Below are 19,907 nucleotides of genomic sequence, written 5' to 3' on the forward strand. Positions count from 1 at the left end.
ACCTAATTCTTACTATTTTTCTTTCTTTTTTTTTTTTTTTTTTTTTTTTTTTTTTTTTTGTAAATTTATTGGGTAAGTCATAGAGTTAAACTTAAATTACTTCACCACCTACCACATTAATCCCAAAAACACTTAAATTGGCTGTTCCGTAACCAGAAGTAATCACCTAACCAGAAAAAAACCAACTTGAAGAGTTGGGGGTAGGTAGCCACTGACCTCCAATAACATAACCACAACCACCACCTCCACCACATAGCCTACTGCAGCTTCTACCGACCCCAAATATTTTTCTTTTTCTGTTTCTTTTTCTCTTCTGGGGCTTAATTTGTCAATTGTTCAATGGCTTCTTCTTCCTCTTCTCTTGCATCAAAGCCCTTCTTCGGCGCTTCCAAGCTTGACGACTCCTGTCTCCGGAAGTTCTCTATCTCTACAGTTCAAATTTCCTTCCTCCCACGAACCCCCAAAAAGCTGCGTGAGTTTTTATTTCCCCGTTTGTAATGGTCAGCTTTTAATTCCATTGATAATTATTGAACAGCTTTGTATTCCAAGAGTTTCAAGGTCTACAATTTACTATTTTTATGATTCTGATTCGACTTCCATGTTTTCTTGTTGTTAATTGAATTCCCAGTGATGGCTTTTTCAATGACAATTTAAGATAGGAATAATAATAGGATCTGGCTAGGGAATCCAGTTTGATTATTGAAAATTGATGGAAATCATAAGAAAATTGGAAATAGGAGACTTATCATTCTAGAGAAGAAATGGCGTTTTGTTGACTTTACACGAAGTTTTGCACAAGCAAACTATGCAAAATGCAGGAAATAGCAAAGATGCCTATTTTTTTTTTCCCTTCTCATTTTGTCTCCAATCATTTTGGTTAAGATGTGTATCGTTTGTATGTTGTTTGTGAATATATGTTGGTGTCTTATAAACTATTGCGTACAAGGCTGTTTGTTTAGAACTTGATTTTGTTCATCATTCAAGTTATTTGTAATGTTTATTTTTTTTTTTTTTAGAAAAGAATTGAAAAATAGAACAAAGAAAATCGGAAATAGAAAATTAAAATTTTTGTGATCCTGGAGAAGTTAATGTGACAATGATATTATTTTGAAAGAGAAAATCGGATATAGATTGGTTTTAGAGAGAGCAAACGAGTCATCGAGGGTTAAGACCTGATCGTTTCAAAAGATCAATCACATTGGTTTTGGAGAGAGAATAGCCTGCTTTAGAGAGAAAATTAAAATTTGCAACCTTGGACAGAAAGTGATACCTTTGTGTGTGTATTGGAGAGAGAGTGAGATAATAGATTCCCATTTTTTTTTTTTAAATCTTTTTGAATTTTGATACCTTTCTTTTTAGTGATTTTTTGACAACCAAATGATATTTTCTCAGCTAGCAGCAGTGGTATCTGTGTATTACACTTGCCAGAATTTTTTTAAAACCATGTGGTCTCTTTTTTTATTTTCTGTTGGAGCACAATTTATTCTTAGTTTATAAGCATAAGGGGATACCCCTACCCCTCCTTGAATGCTATGGGCATTGACCACAAATCCATATTTACTGAGCATGAATTTTGGGAGCTATAGAAGCTAACTGACATAAATAATACTTTGAAATTTTTGTTTGATAAGATTTGCAAAGGTTTGGGTTTGCTCTCTCATTTTTTGTGCCTGCTCACAACAGAAATACATGCAGCGGGGAGCACATTTGGCACTCATTTTCGTGTTACAACTTTTGGAGAGTCCCATGGAGGCGGTGTTGGTTGTATAGTTGATGGATGCCCTCCTCGGATCCCTCTCTCAGAAGATGATTTGCAATTCGATCTTGATAGGAGGTAATTTGAGAGCTAGGTGTAGAAGTAGAATCCCTGGAATTACATTGGGAATTTGGTTGCATCATGTGATTACTTTGTGCTTTCGTCAGTAGCTGTGTATATGAAATGCAATGTAGCTTTTGTGTGTCATCATTTATTTTGATACTTTTGTGATGTATCTTCCTTGAGAGTAATAACAGGAGGCCAGGCCAAAGTCGAATTACCACCCCTAGAAAAGAGACTGATACATGCAGAATATCTTCAGGTGTCTATGAAGGTTAGTTTTCAGCAGTAATATTCAACTGTCTCTTTTTGTTCTTGTTGTGTTCTGGTCAGCTAAGACATTGCTTCCCATGTTTCCTTCTGGTTGACCGATGCATGTTATATTACTGCAGGAGTGACGACTGGAACACCCATCCATGTGTTTGTACCAAATACTGATCAGAGAGGACATGTGAGTTTCTAGTGTTACTGTGTTAGAAACTTATTTGATTGTAAAGATGGAAAATTTAAGTGAAAATATGAATCATACTGGAAGCGAGTCCAGTACTCTACCTCATCATTTTCTCAACGAAATTGTAATAAACAATTGGGACTAACTCCTACTACTCAGACACATTAAAGAGCTCAAGATGTTATGAGTACTTTTAACTGGGCAAATTTGGATATATAGTTTACACTTCACACTTTTTTCTTGCAAAGAAAATGGTTGGCATAGTTTTTCTTTTTTGACTTCAGGCTGGAGTCTTTTTAAAATCCTTGTTATCGTATATTTTTCATGTGGGGTAATAGCCCTATTCAGGGCATAATTTATGCTTTTTATGTGACAAGGACATGATTCTGCATCTTGCTTCTTGAACTGCTATATATAAAGTTATTCAATGGTGTCATAAGCAATAGGTATACTTTGGGGATCGACTAATAAGTTATTTGAGTTAGCATTACATAACTTTTGTAACATATGTTTCTGGAGAAGTTTGCGTATTTGTGGACTACATTATGTGCAGTTGATATTCATTTTGTATTTCCTGAGGTGCTAAGGTTTTAATTTTTTTATTGTGGATTTTCAGGATTACAAGGAAATGTCAATAGCTTATAGGCCTTCTCATGCAGATGCGACTTATGATATGAAGTACGGTGTCAGAGCAGTGAAGGTATGTCTTTAAGCATCATGACGTAGAAGTACTACTAGCATTCTTAGGAAATGCAGAATTTTGCTGGATCTAATTTGTGAATTTCAATTCTAATTGAAGGGTGGAGGTAGATCTTCAGCAAGGGAAACCATTGGAAGAGTTGCACCAGGAGCTATTGCGAAGAAAATTCTCAAGCAATTTTCAGGAACTGAGGTATGCTTATTTTAGTTAAGAAAGCATGCTTTTGTTGCCATATTCGTTTCGTTTTCCTGTAGGAGTGATAGGTGTTAAACGAGGTTATGTGGAGTCATTTAGATGTTGATTTCTGTTTACTTTTTTATAGCTTATCTGCACATCTGCTTTTTTATCAACTTGTGAGCATGTATAGATTTTTACTAATATTCTTAGCAATCAGATGGTTTTCTGCATGTTGCTTTTGATATTTTTTGCAGATGAAATATTATTACTAATGGTTAAATAAATCTAATGCATATGCCTCCCCCCCCTCCCCCAAACACACACACATACCCCCCAAAAAAAAAAAAAAAAAAAAAAAGTAAAAGAGAAAAAGAAAAAAAAAAAAAAAATCTGTGCATACACACTCTTTTTATCAACTTGTTGAACATCGTAATTGTTTTAGCTTATAATAATTAATTCTCTAAGTCTAAGCTTTCCTGATTTGGCATTAGTTTAGTCTAACCATGTTATATAAAGTCTTTGTATTCTTTCACTTATATTTTGTTTTTATGCTAAGGAATCCAAACATTTTATGGCTATCTAATATGTGTCATTTGGTTTGCAAGAAGTTTTGGGTATATATGGAATATAAAAGTTTTAGTGTGAATACATTATTGATGCGTCAGACTTGATGTATCCATGCTTGATAATTTCTTTTCAAAATGGAAATATGTACCCTCTCAAAGTTCACATTTGATTATCAAGTTTTCACTTTTCACATGACAGTCAAGTAGTAACCTTCCGAAGTATATGTTGGTACACAAGGTTCATAATCTCTGTTTATAAATATCCTTCTACTACATAGAAAATATTTTTAGTCGCTTCAGGTGGGTTTCTTTGTCATGCTTTTTATCTACTTTATTAGAAGGTAAATCCCCCTATGAAAGTATGATATCTGCTTCTAGAGCAATGTGATTTGCTAAAATGTCTCGTCTTGTTCTGCAGATTCTTGCTTATGTCTCTCAAGTTCACCAAGTTTTACTTCCTGAGGATCGGGTTGATCATGAGTCTCTGACACTTGATCAGGTATAATTGCTGTGGTTTTCTTGGTTATCTTCTTTGGGTTATTACAAAGAAACAATTATTATGCAATTGGTGTTTCAACTCATGAGAAACCGACTCTATGAGAGGTTGCACCAACTATATGCCAAATAAACTTATTTCTACTCCATAGATATGGAAGAGCCCCTCTGAACAATCTCATTCCTAATGGAGAGCCTTGATTGGCAGCATGGCTGATACTTCTACCCGTCATTTTACGTTGCCTATTCTCCCAGCACTTATAAAGTTAGACTGACAGCAAGGTTATCTAAATCTAGAAATTGAAGTTCCCCCTTTCTGGGGACTCTTCCTAGTATGATCTTTTAGTAACTCGTGGTTAAAGTACTCTTAGCAGGACCTGATATAATCATTCTACCTGGAAAATGTCATGAGAATAGTAATGAGTGGGCAGCAAAGCGGCTTAGAAACTGTCTTTGAGTTCAAAGAGTTGATCTATTGATATAATTGATGATTCAAATAAAAAATGCTTGTGCTGTTAGTTTTTTGTTGGATTAAAAATGTATATATTGCACATGTTTGTTCAAATATATGCCTGAAGCCAATAATACTACACAGGCAACCAAATCTTGATAATGTTCCATGTGGCTGGCTGATAGCATTCGACATCAGATACTTTTCAACAGAAATTCGGTCATGGCTTGATGTCCTGTAATTTCATTGCTGTTATTTTTCCTTTTCTTTTGGTGTGAATAAAATTTTTAGACTTTCAGAAATTACAGGAGCTTCTCTCTCTTTCTCTGGAATTGTTTGGTCATATTTGTTATCCTATTTTTTCTTTCAAGAATCTTGATGAGGTTTGTTATTCTAATTGCCTTTTGTTCTCATTATATGTAAATGATCTATATATATATATATATATATATATATATATATATATATATATATATATATATATATATATATATATATATATATATATTACTTGTTTCATTCCCTAGCGGGTATATTTCACTTTCCAAGTATTGAGGACTGTTTGCTATTAGTTGCATTTCTTGTCTTTAATTCATTTAAAATTTGTTTCCTGACAAAATGTCTTCTCAGTTCTATCCCAACTTATTTTCATTTTATTTTGAATGACTCTTTCAAAATTCAATCATGAATGGTTATTTTCCTGACCATGCATACATGAAATCTTTTACAGATAGAAAGCAACATTGTCAGGTGTCCAGATCCTGAATACGCAGAGAAGATGATTGCTGCTGTTGATGCCATTCGAGTAAAAGGGGATTCCATCGGTGGAGTGGTCACATGCATTGTGAGGAATGCCCCATGTGTAAGCTTTAACAATCTTTCCCTGTCGTGTGTGTTTGCTGGGGCATTGTATGTGGTTGTGCAAGTGATGATGCATTTATGTTTTTGTGGGTGGCATACACCGGCATTTATGATCTGTTGTTCGGGGGTGCATAGGTGTATTGTCACCAATTGTTGCATTGTTATTTGACAGTTTCTTAATCTCTCAAACTTATGACTTTTCCTTATCCTGTAAGAATTTTCTTCAAGTATTTGACCAGGATTAAAATCTGTAATTGTACTGCAGGGGCTTGGTTCGCCAGTATTTGACAAACTTGAAGCCGAGTTTGCTAAAGCTCTCTTGTCACTCCCTGCGTCAAAGGGCTTTGAAGTTGGCAGTGGGTTTGCAGGTTAAGAACTCGGGTTACTCCAGTGCATTTAGCTTTTAAGTTATTTAGTTGAGCTTGGTAGCTATAGAATGATAATTCAAAATGCTATCATCTGCTTCATATTTTTTTAATTGTGTCAAGTATGATCTTAATCTGAATTTGAGTCAATGAAAAATCCTTGTAGGCACTTTTTTGACTGGCAGTGAACATAATGATGAATTTTACCTTGACGAACATGGAAAGATTAGGACAAGAACAAATCGTTCTGGTGGGATACAGGTGTGTGTTTTAATACTGGATCTGTTGTTTGCTTTCTCAGTTTGGGTGAATTAGTGAGATATTCTGATGGAGCATTGAGGTTTGTTGAGATTTCCTTCTTATGAGCAGGGAGGAATTTCCAATGGTGAAATTATAAAAATGAGAGTCGCTTTCAAGCCAACAGCTACAATATCAGTAAGTTCCCCCCCCTCTGTTTGTGGTTATGTACACACAAATGATTCATGAACGGATACATATGTTATTTGCAGGAGCATTGCTTGTCCTGTGTAATTCACGTGGGGATCTTTTCTTTTCTTTTCATTTCTTTTCTTTTTTGCTCAACTTATTAAGTCCTATCTTTTGTGCTACTCTCTTTCTAAAGATAGTCCCTCCAATAACTGTCATGGCATCTATATATGCTGTGTATAGGTGTAAAACAGCAGTGCAGGTTTTATTGATCTTATTCTTAAAGGTTTATTTAGCTTCTGGACAGAATTTTGGGCTTAATTTTGTTGTGCGTGGGTCTGATTTTCAAATGTTTGAGCATAGTTTGATAACTTTGGGGGTGTTGTATGTGCAGAAGAAGCAAAATACAGTGACTAGAGATAGAAAGGAGATAGAACTAATTGCTCGCGGTCGCCATGATCCTTGTGTTGTCCCACGAGGTATGTCCAACTATCAGTCAATACTTTTAAACCATTATCTCCTTTTCAAGCTAATAAATAATTGGAAAGCCTGTTGGAATTTCGGTTGGCCTATGATAATCTCTGGTAAACAAAATTTGGATGAACAAAACCAACACTAATCACATCTTCTTTGGAAGTGCAAAAGAGAGAATTTTTTGGTCTAAGAGTGTGCATTGTTGGTTGTGATGGTGCAGCGGTACCTATGGTAGAAGCCATGGTTGCTCTGGTTCTCGTGGACCAGTTGATGGCACATCATGCACAGTGTGGTCTGTTTCCTATCAACCCAATGCTACAAGAGCCCTTGAACGAGGCAAGTATCGAGCCAGTCAACATGGCCCTTTGAAAGGCAACTATGTGGCTGTAATACATTGTTTCTTTCTATATTTATAGCTTTCCTAAAGACAGTGATCAATTTTTCCCTATGAGAATCATTGGATTGCAAATTTACAAGCTCAAGGCCAGCCTATTATTTTTTGAAAATTCCCCTTTCTTTATTTGGGTGTTTCTGATTTGTTGTAAGTTCTGAAATTGTAGGGTTAAGTATTTGTGTTTTGCTATTGTTGCAATGTAAACAGATAGTCACTATTTATTTATAAATAAACGTAGTCCAACTTTGCACTAAAAAAAAAAAAAAAAAAAAAATCTGATCTCCAAGTTATAAAAAGCTTCCTGTTAACCAAACATAGGCTTTGCAGCTCTCTTTCCAATTTCTCTTATTTCTTTTCCTCTTTTCTAGGTGTTCTGCATTTCCTTTTTGAAAAATCTTCATTGACCATTTTTACCTTTACTTGAAGTAACAATCAACATAATAAAGAAAAAGAAAAAGAAAAAAAAAAGCTTTTATGGTTTTGGTTCTCACTATACTACAGTGAATAATTGATATTTTGATATTTTTATTTAATTGTATAAATTGACATGAATGAGTAATTACTTCTATAATTCAATTAAATTTTAACATCAAAAATTAATTGTTACGTATTATGTATAATATAATATAATATTCGTGAGTCAAACTAACCTTTTTAATTGTTAATCGCAAAATCAAAATGTGTAATATTTGACTCTTCCACTTCAAGCCTATTTTTTGTGAAATCAAATCACACGGATTAAAGTTTCTCTTTTCTATTATACGAGACACATGCTTGTGCTGTGAGTAATTTTAATAAATATTAATATTAAATATTTAATAAAATTTTAATATTTTGCTTTTTAGTAGAAGTATTTTCTAATATTCATATAATTTATTTATAAATAAATAGTTTTGGAACTTGTAATATTCGAATTTATGATATTAAAATTTTTTATTTTAAATGATAAGAACATCATGATAAAAATAGTAAATGACAATCAACAATTAAAATATTTAAAATATTTTAATGAGAATTAATTGAAAATAATAGTTATTGCGTCAGTTCTCTTATTTTAGAGAAAATTTCCATTTAGGTATTTATTTTATATAGAGAATTTTACTATAAATGGAAATTTTGGAAAGTATGCAAAAAGAGAAAGTCTAAATTGCCCTTCAATAACCTGTGTTACTACCTTTATTTTGGTTCAATTAACCAGAATAGTGGCAAATAAAATGTAGGTTGAACAATTAATGAGCTTATGTTTTCAAAGCATGAATAATTGCTACGTCTATGAGCAGTTAAGTAAAAATGTGCTCAACTTTACAAATTTGAGCACGAATAAAAGTATTATATCGATCAAGTACTTTAATATGGTCACACATTTTAATTGTTGCACCCTACTTATAAAAAAAGTCTTTATATCGATGTTACACTTCATTAATCTGGGCACAAATTTAAAATTTATCGAACAGACTGAATTGAAATGCTTTCGTGGACTATATGTATCTGCGTTATATAGAAGTATGCTCAACTTTACATATGTGGACATGATTATTTTTTTTGGAAAGTTTTCATAATATGATCACAGATTTGTATTATTGTATCCTACCTTTAAAAATTGCTTTTAAATCCACACTGAACCTTACTAATATTGGCACAAATTTTCGTCATAGCAAACAAACTCAATGCCTTCTTCCTAAACTTAGCATATGAAGAAGCTAAATTCGTCATGTCTGAGGGCAACTTTCTGCTTATTAGTGCCCTATTTTTGAAAACAATGTTTCTATTAAATTTGAAGTTGATGAGACTCTTGCAATCTTCAAAGATTTTGACTAATAAATACACTCTTGAAATACTCCAGTAATGAGTTGGCTTTCTCATCATTAATTATTTATTTAAAGCTGATTAAGAGTATTATATTGCAAAAAATGGGCAAAGATTTTTGTTTAACTACTTTGTTAATCCCAAAGCTTTTATGGAGGATGAAACACCAAGTGTAGACTTAGACTCTTGTAATCCTCAAAGATTTTGACTAATAAATACACCTTTGAAATACTCTACTAATGAATTGGCTTCCTTACCATTAATTATGTATTTAAAGCTGATTAAGAGTATTATATTGCAAAAAATGGGTAAAGATTTTTGTTTAACTACTTTCTTAATCCTAGAGCTTTTATTGTTTTCTCTAATGTAAGAGAACAAAGGGAGTATAACTTACATGACAATAAATAAAGCAGGATGAAACGCCAATGTAGACTTAGGGTACCAAGTGGAAGCTTATAAAGAGAATATGTCACATGCTACTTCTGAGGGAATATATATATATATATATATATATATATATATATATATATATATATATATATATATATTATGCGGTTCTTCGCACGGCTGTATAATAATTATATTTTTTTATTTCAAATGTAAGATATATGTTGAGTAAATTATAAAAATTCATTTTTTAGAGAAAAATGACTGAAATTAATATTAGATATAAAGTCTTGTAGGTATTTAAAATGATTTAAATGCGAATTTTTATTTTTTTAGAGATTTATCTAATTGGGAGTATATAATTAAAAAACATATTAAAACATAATGGTTAATTCATTGTTGCATAAAACATATTTAAATCCTTGAAATTGCACACACTTAAATTTCTAAAAAAAAAAAAAAAAAAAACTAAGTTAAGCAAAATGAAAATGAAAAAAGAAAACCAAATAAACAACTCAAATAAAATAATGAAATGCCACGATGTTCTTATTTCAACTGGTAATAAAATGAAGAAATGAAAATAAAGAATTAAGTTAAGTTTTCAACCACAGAAAGAAATTTAAAAAATTTATATAAAAAAATAGAATAGTGAACAAAAGAAAATCTTGAACTTTTTGTTTATATATGATGATATATAAATATTCGAATTCTCAATTAGCAAAAAAAAAAAAAAAAAAAAAAAAAAAGAAAAAAAAATTTTTAAAAGCTAAAACTACTAATTTCACATCAACCCAATTATTTAACTTTTAAATTAAAGTCACATAAATCATATAGGTAGCCTTTTCATGATAAATTCAATATAGTCATACAAATCATAAATTGAATTTAAAGATTCAAATGTTATCGACTTGAAAATATTCAACTCATCATGAGAAGAAAAACTAAACTTGTATCCTTATAATTTACTCAAAATTGAAAATCATAATCAAACAAATCAAAAGAGAGAAAAAAAAAAAAGAAAAATACTTACTCAACTTTTTATCCTATCGTGTTTAAACTATATGAAACTATTCACGAACGTTAATAGATTATTTTTCATGGGAAGAAAAATAAAATTTGTATTTAATAATTTACTCAAAAATTAAAAATCAATAAAATTTGTACCTAATAATATTCTCAAAAATTAAAAATCATTACCAAATAGACCAAAAGTAATGTGTATTTTTGAAACATATGGTTTTTTTTTAACATTTTTCAAATTATTAAATTATTAAATATACTATATTTGATTTGAAGTTTAAAATACATAAAAATAAAAATTGTTATTTTTGTAAATTATAAAAATTTAAAGATTTAGATATTGTATTATCTTTCTATAATGAGTCCATGACATGTTTGATTTCTAACAAAATAAATAAATTGCATATTTGATTTGAATTTAAAAATAAAAATCTTTATATTTATGTAAATTATGAAAATCTAAAACGTGAAATTGAAATATTTAAAATTTTTATATTGTCATAATTGAATGAATTTAAAACTCATAAAAATGAAAGACAATTTATTATTGAGAAGTAAATGATGGGAGAGAAAAAGTTGATAAAAAAAGAGAGAAATGCTCAAAAAATTCTCAAAAAAAGATAAATCAAATACTCAAATTTTAGGAGTTTCATTTTTTCAAGAAAGTTTCATGCCAATGTTTTTCATATATATATATATATATATATATATATATATATATATATATATATATATATATAATGATGAGTGTTTTCTGGATCCACATTTGGTGTGGATTGAAAATTGATATTTTATTTTTCAATTTATTTGATTATACACAAAACATATATGTCATTGAACAAAAATTAACAAAATAAAAAAAAATATAATAAGATATTTATTCAGTTCCAAAATATCTGTGTGTTGACTTTTATACAAAGTTTAAGAAACAAAATAATTAAAGTGCCACATCATATAAAATATCCTTATTTTTCCATAATTGTCCTCATTTAAAATAAAATGATTATTTCTAGAATTTAAAATCAATTATAACGAGGAAAAGGAAAGTGAATATCTCTTAAGCTAATTGGATAAATATTTTTAGGACTTTTTTTAAAGATAACATTAGGATTTCATTAAAAAACTTGAAATCAATACAAATCAGGGAGGACATGATCCCTCTCCTAAAGACCAGACATAAAACAACAACTATAAAATAATTATTGTTCATTAATCTAATAAGAAATCCTAATCAAAGATAGAAGATGAACTTAAAGAAAATAGATAGATATTCAAAAGTAGTTGATTAGTTGAACTTCTCGAATCTTCTATACACGGCGTAATTATCCATGAATTAGTTGTTTATGACGACCACAGAGTATTTGAACACTAAATCAAATTGAGGAATATGCTATACTACCAGGCTCCAAAAGCCCAAGATCATCGTATAGTTGAAAAATTCTCCACAAATTGCAACCTATAATCAATTCTCCCTTAGTTGAGTTAACTTGTTCTTGCATATCATCAAAAATGGCTTCTTATCCTATTAAGGTTGTCAGCACTGTAACCCTTCAATCAAGTGTAGACAAGCTAGTGAAGTTCCTCGGCGGGGCTTCAATCGATCTCAAAAACCTCCTGCCCGACGTCTAAACCCAAATCAATGTCCGCGAGAGTACAAATGACTATATTAAGAGGTTCCAACTCGTATATGCTAGTGGTAAGGAAAATTTAAACTGATGCCATTAAACATTACTCTTTTGGATCTCTATCTATTTTGTTTATATTTATTTATTTGTACATATGTCTGTATAGGATTTCCAATTGTGTGGGCAGAAGTCAACATCAATGTAATCGATACAGTGAATATGATAAGCATTTACCATGTACATATACTTACAAATGGAAATGCTGGAGATTTCAATACACACGGCACCATGATTAGAGTGATCGAAGTCTTGAGATCGAAGTCTTGAGAGCAGACGGAAATGGAAGTAACGTGGAGCGCACCTACGAGTTTGAGAGAGCAAACATTGATGTTGGTCCTGCCTTTTTTGAATTTGAGATCTCCAATCTCATTAAGCTCGATAAAAAACTAGCTTGAAGAAAATCACTCAGTAGATGCCACTAAATAAGGAGTCGTGTGTATGCATGTACATAGTACTCGTCATCAAGCATCTTTTAGATTAGTCTATGTTGTCTATTATTGTATGTGATGGTGTGTAAATTGCAGTCTTTTGCATTTATCACTTCGTCATTGTGCTGTTGATGCTTATCAATAATCTATGTCTGGTGTGTTTCTTTCATGAATAATGTTAAATAGCTTAATTTGAACTATCTCAAATATTATTTTAAAAAATTAATAGAAAATTATTTGTGGAGCGTACCTATGAGTTTGAGAGACGCAGCACTGATGTTGGTCTTGCCTTTTTTGAATTTGAGATCTCCAATTTGTTTGAGCTGGATAAAACAATAGCATGAAGAAAATCGCTTAGTAGATGCCACTAAATAAGAAGTCCTGTGAGTGGATTTACGTAGTACTCGTCCTCAAGCATTTTTTGAATTAGACTTTGTTGTCTGTTATCGTATGTGATGGTGTGTAAATTGCAGTCTTGTTCTGCATTTATCACTTCATCGTTGTACGATTGACGTTTATCAATGATCTATGTTTGGTGTGTTTTTTTTTTTTTTTTTTTTTTTTTTTTTTTTTTTTTTATGAATAATGCTAATAACTTAAGTTGAACTATCTCAAATGCTTTTAAAAAAAAAATAGAAAATTAAATATAAAATCACATACGTACCTACAACGTGTACCGACCACGGTTTAATGTCGATATTAACTGATCCGATTCAAATCGATGGGTTTTGGTTTGAAACCAAACAATGGTTTTGTACTTTATACCTAGTGGCTGATATCTAACCGTTGTTGTTGATTCCTTAGAGTTAATGGTTAAGAGCGTTTCGCTGATGAATATTGGTGTTTAATAAAATTTTGATAATAGTTGTTCTCATAATGTAAAATGACTACTAAGGGGAAAAATTATTTTTCTATATTATGATTTATAATCTAACAAGTTTAAGGTAAATATCATGCCTTTTGTTTTGAAGTGTTATATAAATCAAAAGTTTTTTAAAATAACGTTTAATTAAGTTTAATTATTTTAATAACTATAGATAAATTATAAAAAAATTATTAATTTTAAAAAATTATTGATAGTTATTTTTATAAGACTAACGAAGATGATTAAAACAAGGGTCAAATTCTAATCTCGAAATTTTGATGATTAAAACAAAATAAATAAATTTAAATTTTATTAATTGTGCTAATATTATTTTATGCAAAATTCTTATGGAAAGAAAACGAACAAGGCAAGTCCTACAAAAATCCATAGTGTGTGAAGATATCCGGAGACCCTAGTGGTTAGGCATCTAGGATACATTGTAGGATAGAGAGAAAATTCATCTATAAGCACAAAAACTTATCTTTCTCTCATCAAAAATATTTTTCGAAAATTAGATTCTTCAAAATAAATCTTTTCATCATAGTTGTTTTCAAAATTCCTTTAAAAGAAATCAAAATGATTCAATTACCTAAAATTAAAAGAGATTATGTCTCTAACGAATTTGGTAATAAATCGTATGCTTTCTTTTTCGGAAATCCTCTTTGAAGATCTAAAGAATTTTAATTTATTCTCTTACCTAAAACGAAGAAAGATCTATTCTTTTCGTTTTAGTAAGTAGAATCTTTTAGAAAAATATTTTTCAGATAAATTGCTTTCGGAAAATCTTTATGTTTAAGGAAAGGAAGATCGTCTCCTATTTTCTTACCAAAAGGATAAAACAAATTTTTGGTAACTAAGATTCTCATATCTTCTAAATAAGGAAAGCAAATATTCTGATTTCAAAATGAAATATCCACTTTCTAAAAACGAGAGTCACAAATCTCTCTATAAAAAGAGTTTTCACGCTTTGAACAAAGTGGAAGAAAGAGTTTTCGTTTTAAGAGTATTCACCTATTGATCACATATTTTATCTCTCAAAACTTACTCTCTACCTTCATTTTTCTTTTCATCTTTACACTTCACGTTTTTATCTTTAAAAGAGAAAAGAATTTTGATAACTACTTTTGAAAAACGGTTCTGTGTTCTAAACGATTTTCTAATCTGAAAAACTGTTTTTCCTGTGCTTATATTTGCATTTCTGTCTGTCTATTTAGATTCTGTAATCTTTAGTAGACAGGTTTTTATTTGATAAACAATTGTGTAATAGCTTAGGTTAGAAGCTATTGTGAAAGAGGTTATCAAGCAACCTTCTCCGTGAGAGAGATTCTAATGTCTTGAATTGAGTTTCTGTACTCTACCAAAAATAGAAAGGGTTGAGGTTAACTAGAACCTTTGAAAAATCTAGTGGGATAAAGAGTAGATCTAGGTGTTGATCTATTGCCTTGTACTGTTGGTTTGTCTCTTACCCTTGAAAAGAGATAACATAGTTGAGGATCTCAAGATGAGTCTTGGGGAGTGGATGCAGGCGAGTTAGTACCGAACCACTATAAATCACTGTGTTGATCTTTTCAATTTTTGAAGTTTTGCTTGATAGTACTTTACTTACACTTCTGTTTATATTTTAGGAATGCTAAAAGTGTTAATGGATTTAATGTTCTAAAACTGAAATAAGTCTTATCTTCTCTGAATATTAGAACTCTGAAATTCTGATAAGTGAATATACCAAGTTCTAAACTGTTCTTTTATTTTCAGTATATTTCACTACTTGGGTTTCTAATCAGTTTTCTAAACTTGATTAAAGCTCTGTGAAGCAGTTCTAATTTCAATAACTGTCTCTCACACAGTCTTATATGATTCTCTAAACTTTATGAGGAAGTTCTAAATACAATAGCTTTCTGTCATAATGAAGTTCTAATATTGAATAAGACATTGTGAAGTAGTTCTAATTAATAGTTGTACTTTGCATAGTCTGTCTATAAAACACTGTGAGGAAGTTCTAATCCATAATCTATTCTCATAAGTTCTCTATTTTTCCGCTGCACTTAGAATTCTATATTTTGTTTTAAAATCTAAAATTTATATTTTTAGAAAACCCAATTCACCCCCTCTTGGGTTGTGCCATACATATACGGGACCCACAATTTGGTATCAGAGCCTTGGCTCTTGACTTACCAAAGCTTAACAGCTTAAGAGATAAGATCCCATGGCAACCTCACTTCCTCTTATTTCATTAGAAGGTCAATCTGTTTCTAGACCTCCTTTGTTCAATGGTTCTAATTACTCTTATTGGAAAACTAGAATGGAAAATTTCATGAAATCAGTTGATATAAACTGCTGGAGGAACGTTATTGCTGGTCCTCGTATTCCCATGAGAATTGTAGGAGATGAGAGTGTTAGAAAAATAGAAGAAGAATATACAGATGCTGATTGGAATGATATTGCTATAAATGCAAAAGCTATCAATATTCTTCATTGTGCTGTAGATGCAACAGAATACAACAAAGCGTCTGGATGTAAATCTGCGACAGAAGTTTGGGAAAAACTTAAAGTTACCTATGAGGGTACAGATAGAGTAAAGGAATCCAGAACAAATATCCTTTGGAGAGAATATGAAATGTTTAGTATGAAGGAAGGAGAAACTATTGCAGATTTAAATTCTAGATTTACTAGTATGGTTAATCTTTTGAGAACTCTTGGTAAGGAAATTTCAGAAGATGAGCTTGTTAAGAAAATCCTTAGAATTCTACCTAAAAAATGGGATTCTATAGGAACTGTCATGAATTACAAAGAGACTCTCATCACTTATGATTATCTTATAGGAGCTCTTGTTTCAGAAGAAATGAAATCTTCTTTGACTATAGAAGATAAGAAAAATTCTCAGCACCTAGAACACCTCAACAAAATGGAGTAGTGGAACGCAAGAATAGAACACTTCAAGAAATGGCCAGAACCTTGCTACGTGATTCTAAACTACCAAAGTATTTCTGGGTAGAAGCAGTTAACACTGCCTGTTACATTCTAAACAGGGCTTTGGTAAGATCTAAACTCAAAAAGACTCCATATGAGCTATAAAAAGGTAGAAAACCAAGTATTGGTTATTTTCACATTTTTGGGTGCAAATGCTTTATTCTAGATAACAAGAAAAATCATCTTGCCAAATTTGATGCTAAATCTTATGAAGGTATTTTTCTGGGATATTCTAGTTATAGTAAAGCATATAGAGTATTTAATAAAAAGACTCTAGTTGTAGAATAATCTATTTATGTTGTGTTTGATGAATCTGACTCTACACCTAGAACATTAGAAAGTGATGATGTTGTAGATTCTAATCATGAAAAGCAGAATGAACAATCAGAACAACTAGAACAACCAAAAAGTGAGCAGAACACTGATAATCAGGCTGAACCAGAAGTTGAACATGAAGATCAGAATATAGTTGAAAGTCAAATGCCAGGAAGAGAAAATGAAGATTCTCAATTACCAAAAGAATGGCGATTTCATAAGTATCATCCCCAAGAAGACATTATGGATAATCCCTCAGAAAGGATGATGATTAGAGCTCAACTTAAAAGATATTTTGGTAATGTTGCTTTTGTTTCTCAATTAGAGCCTAAAAATTTAGAAGATACTCAAAATGATAAAAGTTGGATTCTTGCTATGCAAGAAGAGCTAAATCAATTTGAGATAAACCAAGTTTGGAAACTTGTTTCTAGACCTAAAAACCATTCTGTTATTGGAACAAAATGGGTGTTTAGAAATAAGCTTGATGAACAAGGTAACATTGTGAGAAATAAAGCAAGATTAGTGGCTCAAGGGTACAACCAAGAGGAAGGCATCGATTTTGATGAGACCTTTGCCCCGGTTGCTAGACTTGAGGCCATTAGAATGCTTTGTGCATTTGCATGTTTTAAAAGCTTCATGTTATATCAAATGGATGTGAAGAGTGATTTTCTAAATGGTTTTCTAAATGAAGAAGTGTATGTAGAACAACCTCCTGGTTTTGAAATTTTTGATAAACCTAATCATGTTTATAAACTTACTAAAGCTCTTTATTTCGTTAGAAGGTCAATCTGTTTCTAGACCTCCCATGGCAACCTCACTTCCTCTTATTTCGTTAGAAGGTTAATCTGTTTCTAGACCTCCTTTGTTCAATGGTTCTAATTACTCTTATTGGAAAACTAGAATGGAAAATTTCATGAAATCAGTTGATATAAACTGCTGGAGGAACGTTATTGCTGGTCCTCGTATTCCCATGAGAATTGTAGGAGATGAGAGTGTTAGAAAAATAGAAGAAGAATATACAGATGCTGATTGGAATGATATTGCTATAAATGCAAAAGCTATCAATATTCTTCATTGTGCTTTAGATGCAACAGAATACAACAAAGCGTCTGGATGTAAATCTGCGACAGAAGTTTGGGAAAACTTAAAGTTACCTATGAGGGTACAGATAGAGTAAAGGAATCCAGAACAAATATCCTTTGGAGAGAATATGAAATGTTTAGTATGAAGGAAGGAGAAACTATTGTAGATTTAAATTCTAGATTTACTAATATAGTTAATCTTTTGAGAACTCTCGGTAAGGAAATTTCAGAAGATGAGCTTGTTAAGAAAATCCTTAGAATTCTACCTAAAAAATGGGATTCTATAGGAACTGTCATGAATTACAAAGAGACTCTCATCACTTATGATTATCTTATAGGAGCTCTTGTTTCAGAAGAAATGAAATCTTCTTTGACTATAGAAGATAAGAAAAATTCTCAGCACCTAGAACACCTCAACAAAATGGAGTAGTGGAACGCAAGAATAGAACACTTCAAGAAATGGCCAGAACCTTGCTACGTGATTCTAAACTACCAAAGTATTTCTGGGTAGAAGCAGTTAACACTGCCTGTTACATTCTAAACAGGGCTTTGGTAAGATCTAAACTCAAAAAGACTCCATATGAGCTATAAAAAGGTAGAAAACCAAATATTGGTTATTTTCACATTTTTGGGTGCAAATGCTTTATTCTAGATAACAAGAAAAATCATCTTGCCAAATTTGATGCTAAATCTTATGAAGGTATTTTTCTGGGATATTCTAGTTATAGTAAATCATATAGAGTATTTAATAAAAAGACTCTAGTTGTAGAATAATCTATTCATGTTGTGTTTGATGAATCTGACTCTACACCTAGAACATTAGAAAGTGATGATGTTGTAGATTCTAATCATGAAAAGCAGAATGAACAATCAGAACAACTAGAACAACCAAAAAGTGAGTAGAACACTGATAATCAGGCTGAACCAGAAGTTGAACATGAAGATCAGAATATAGTTGAAAGTCAAATGCCAGGAAGAGAAAATGAAGATTCTCAATTACCAAAAGAATGGCGATTTCATAAGTATCATCCCCAAGAAGACATTATGGATAATCCCTCAGAAAGGATGATGATTAGAGCTCAACTTAAAAGATATTTTGGTAATGTTGCTTTTGTTTCTCAATTAGAACCTAAAAATTTAGAAGATACTCAAAATGATAAAAGTTGGATTCTTGCTATGCAAGAAGAGCTAAATCAATTTGAGATAAACCAAGTTTGGAAACTTGTTTCTAGACCTAAAAACCATTCTGTTATTGGAACAAAATGGGTGTTTAGAAATAAGCTTGATGAACAAGGTAACATTGTGAGAAATAAAGCAAGATTAGTGGCTCAAGGGTACAACCAAGAGGAAGGCATCGATTTTGATGAGACCTTTGCCCCGGTTGCTAGACTTGAGGCCATTAGAATGCTTTGTGCATTTGCATGTTTTAAAAGCTTCATGTTATATCAAATGGATGTGAAGAGTGCTTTTCTAAATGGTTTTCTAAAAGAAGAAGTGTATGTAGAACAACCTCCTGGTTTTGAAATTTTTGATAAACCTAATCATGTTTATAAACTTACTAAAGCTCTTTATTTCGTTAGAAGGTCAATCTGTTTCTAGACCTCCCATGGCAACCTCACTTCCTCTTATTTCGTTAGAAGGTTAATCTGTTTCTAGACCTCCTTTGTTCAATGGTTCTAATTACTCTTATTGGAAAACTAGAATGGAAAATTTCATGAAATCAGTTGATATAAACTGCTGGAGGAACGTTATTGCTGGTCCTCGTATTCCCATGAGAATTGTAGGAGATGAGAGTGTTAGAAAAATAGAAGAAGAATATACAGATGCTGATTGGAATGATATTGCTATAAATGCAAAAGCTATCAATATTCTTCATTGTGCTTTAGATGCAACAGAATACAACAAAGCGTCTGGATGTAAATCTGCGACAGAAGTTTGGGAAAACTTAAAGTTACCTATGAGGGTACAGATAGAGTAAAGGAATCCAGAACAAATATCCTTTGGAGAGAATATGAAATGTTTAGTATGAAGGAAGGAGAAACTATTGCAGATTTAAGTTCTAGATTTACTAATATAGTTAATCTTTTGAGAACTCTCGGTAAGGAAATTTCAGAAGATGAGCTTGTTAAGAAAATCCTTAGAATTCTACCTAAAAAATGGGATTCTATAGGAACTG

The 19,907-nt window shown here is 31.4% G+C and overlaps 1 protein-coding gene across 1 annotated transcript; it reads left to right on the forward strand.

The window, feature by feature from the left end:
- Positions 1-202: 202 nt before the first annotated feature.
- EMB1144 (chorismate synthase, putative / 5-enolpyruvylshikimate-3-phosphate phospholyase) lies at positions 203-7,288 on the forward strand. The gene is made up of 13 exons (XM_089722973.1): positions 203-472; positions 1,684-1,834; positions 2,014-2,090; positions 2,209-2,267; positions 2,884-2,967; positions 3,067-3,159; positions 4,129-4,209; positions 5,387-5,518; positions 5,783-5,885; positions 6,049-6,143; positions 6,252-6,317; positions 6,703-6,787; positions 7,003-7,288. Exons 1-13 carry the CDS (start codon positions 340-342, stop codon positions 7,149-7,151), a joined length of 1,308 nt encoding a protein of 435 aa, XP_089579099.1. The 5' UTR covers positions 203-339; the 3' UTR covers positions 7,152-7,288.
- The last annotated feature ends 12,619 nt before the right edge of the window (positions 7,289-19,907 follow it).

This window comes from Jatropha curcas, chromosome 6, assembly GCF_041381405.1.
Source record: "Jatropha curcas cultivar XTBG-Jc1 chromosome 6, XTBG_Jcur_1.0, whole genome shotgun sequence".
Classification (NCBI taxonomy): domain Eukaryota; kingdom Viridiplantae; phylum Streptophyta; class Magnoliopsida; order Malpighiales; family Euphorbiaceae; genus Jatropha; species Jatropha curcas.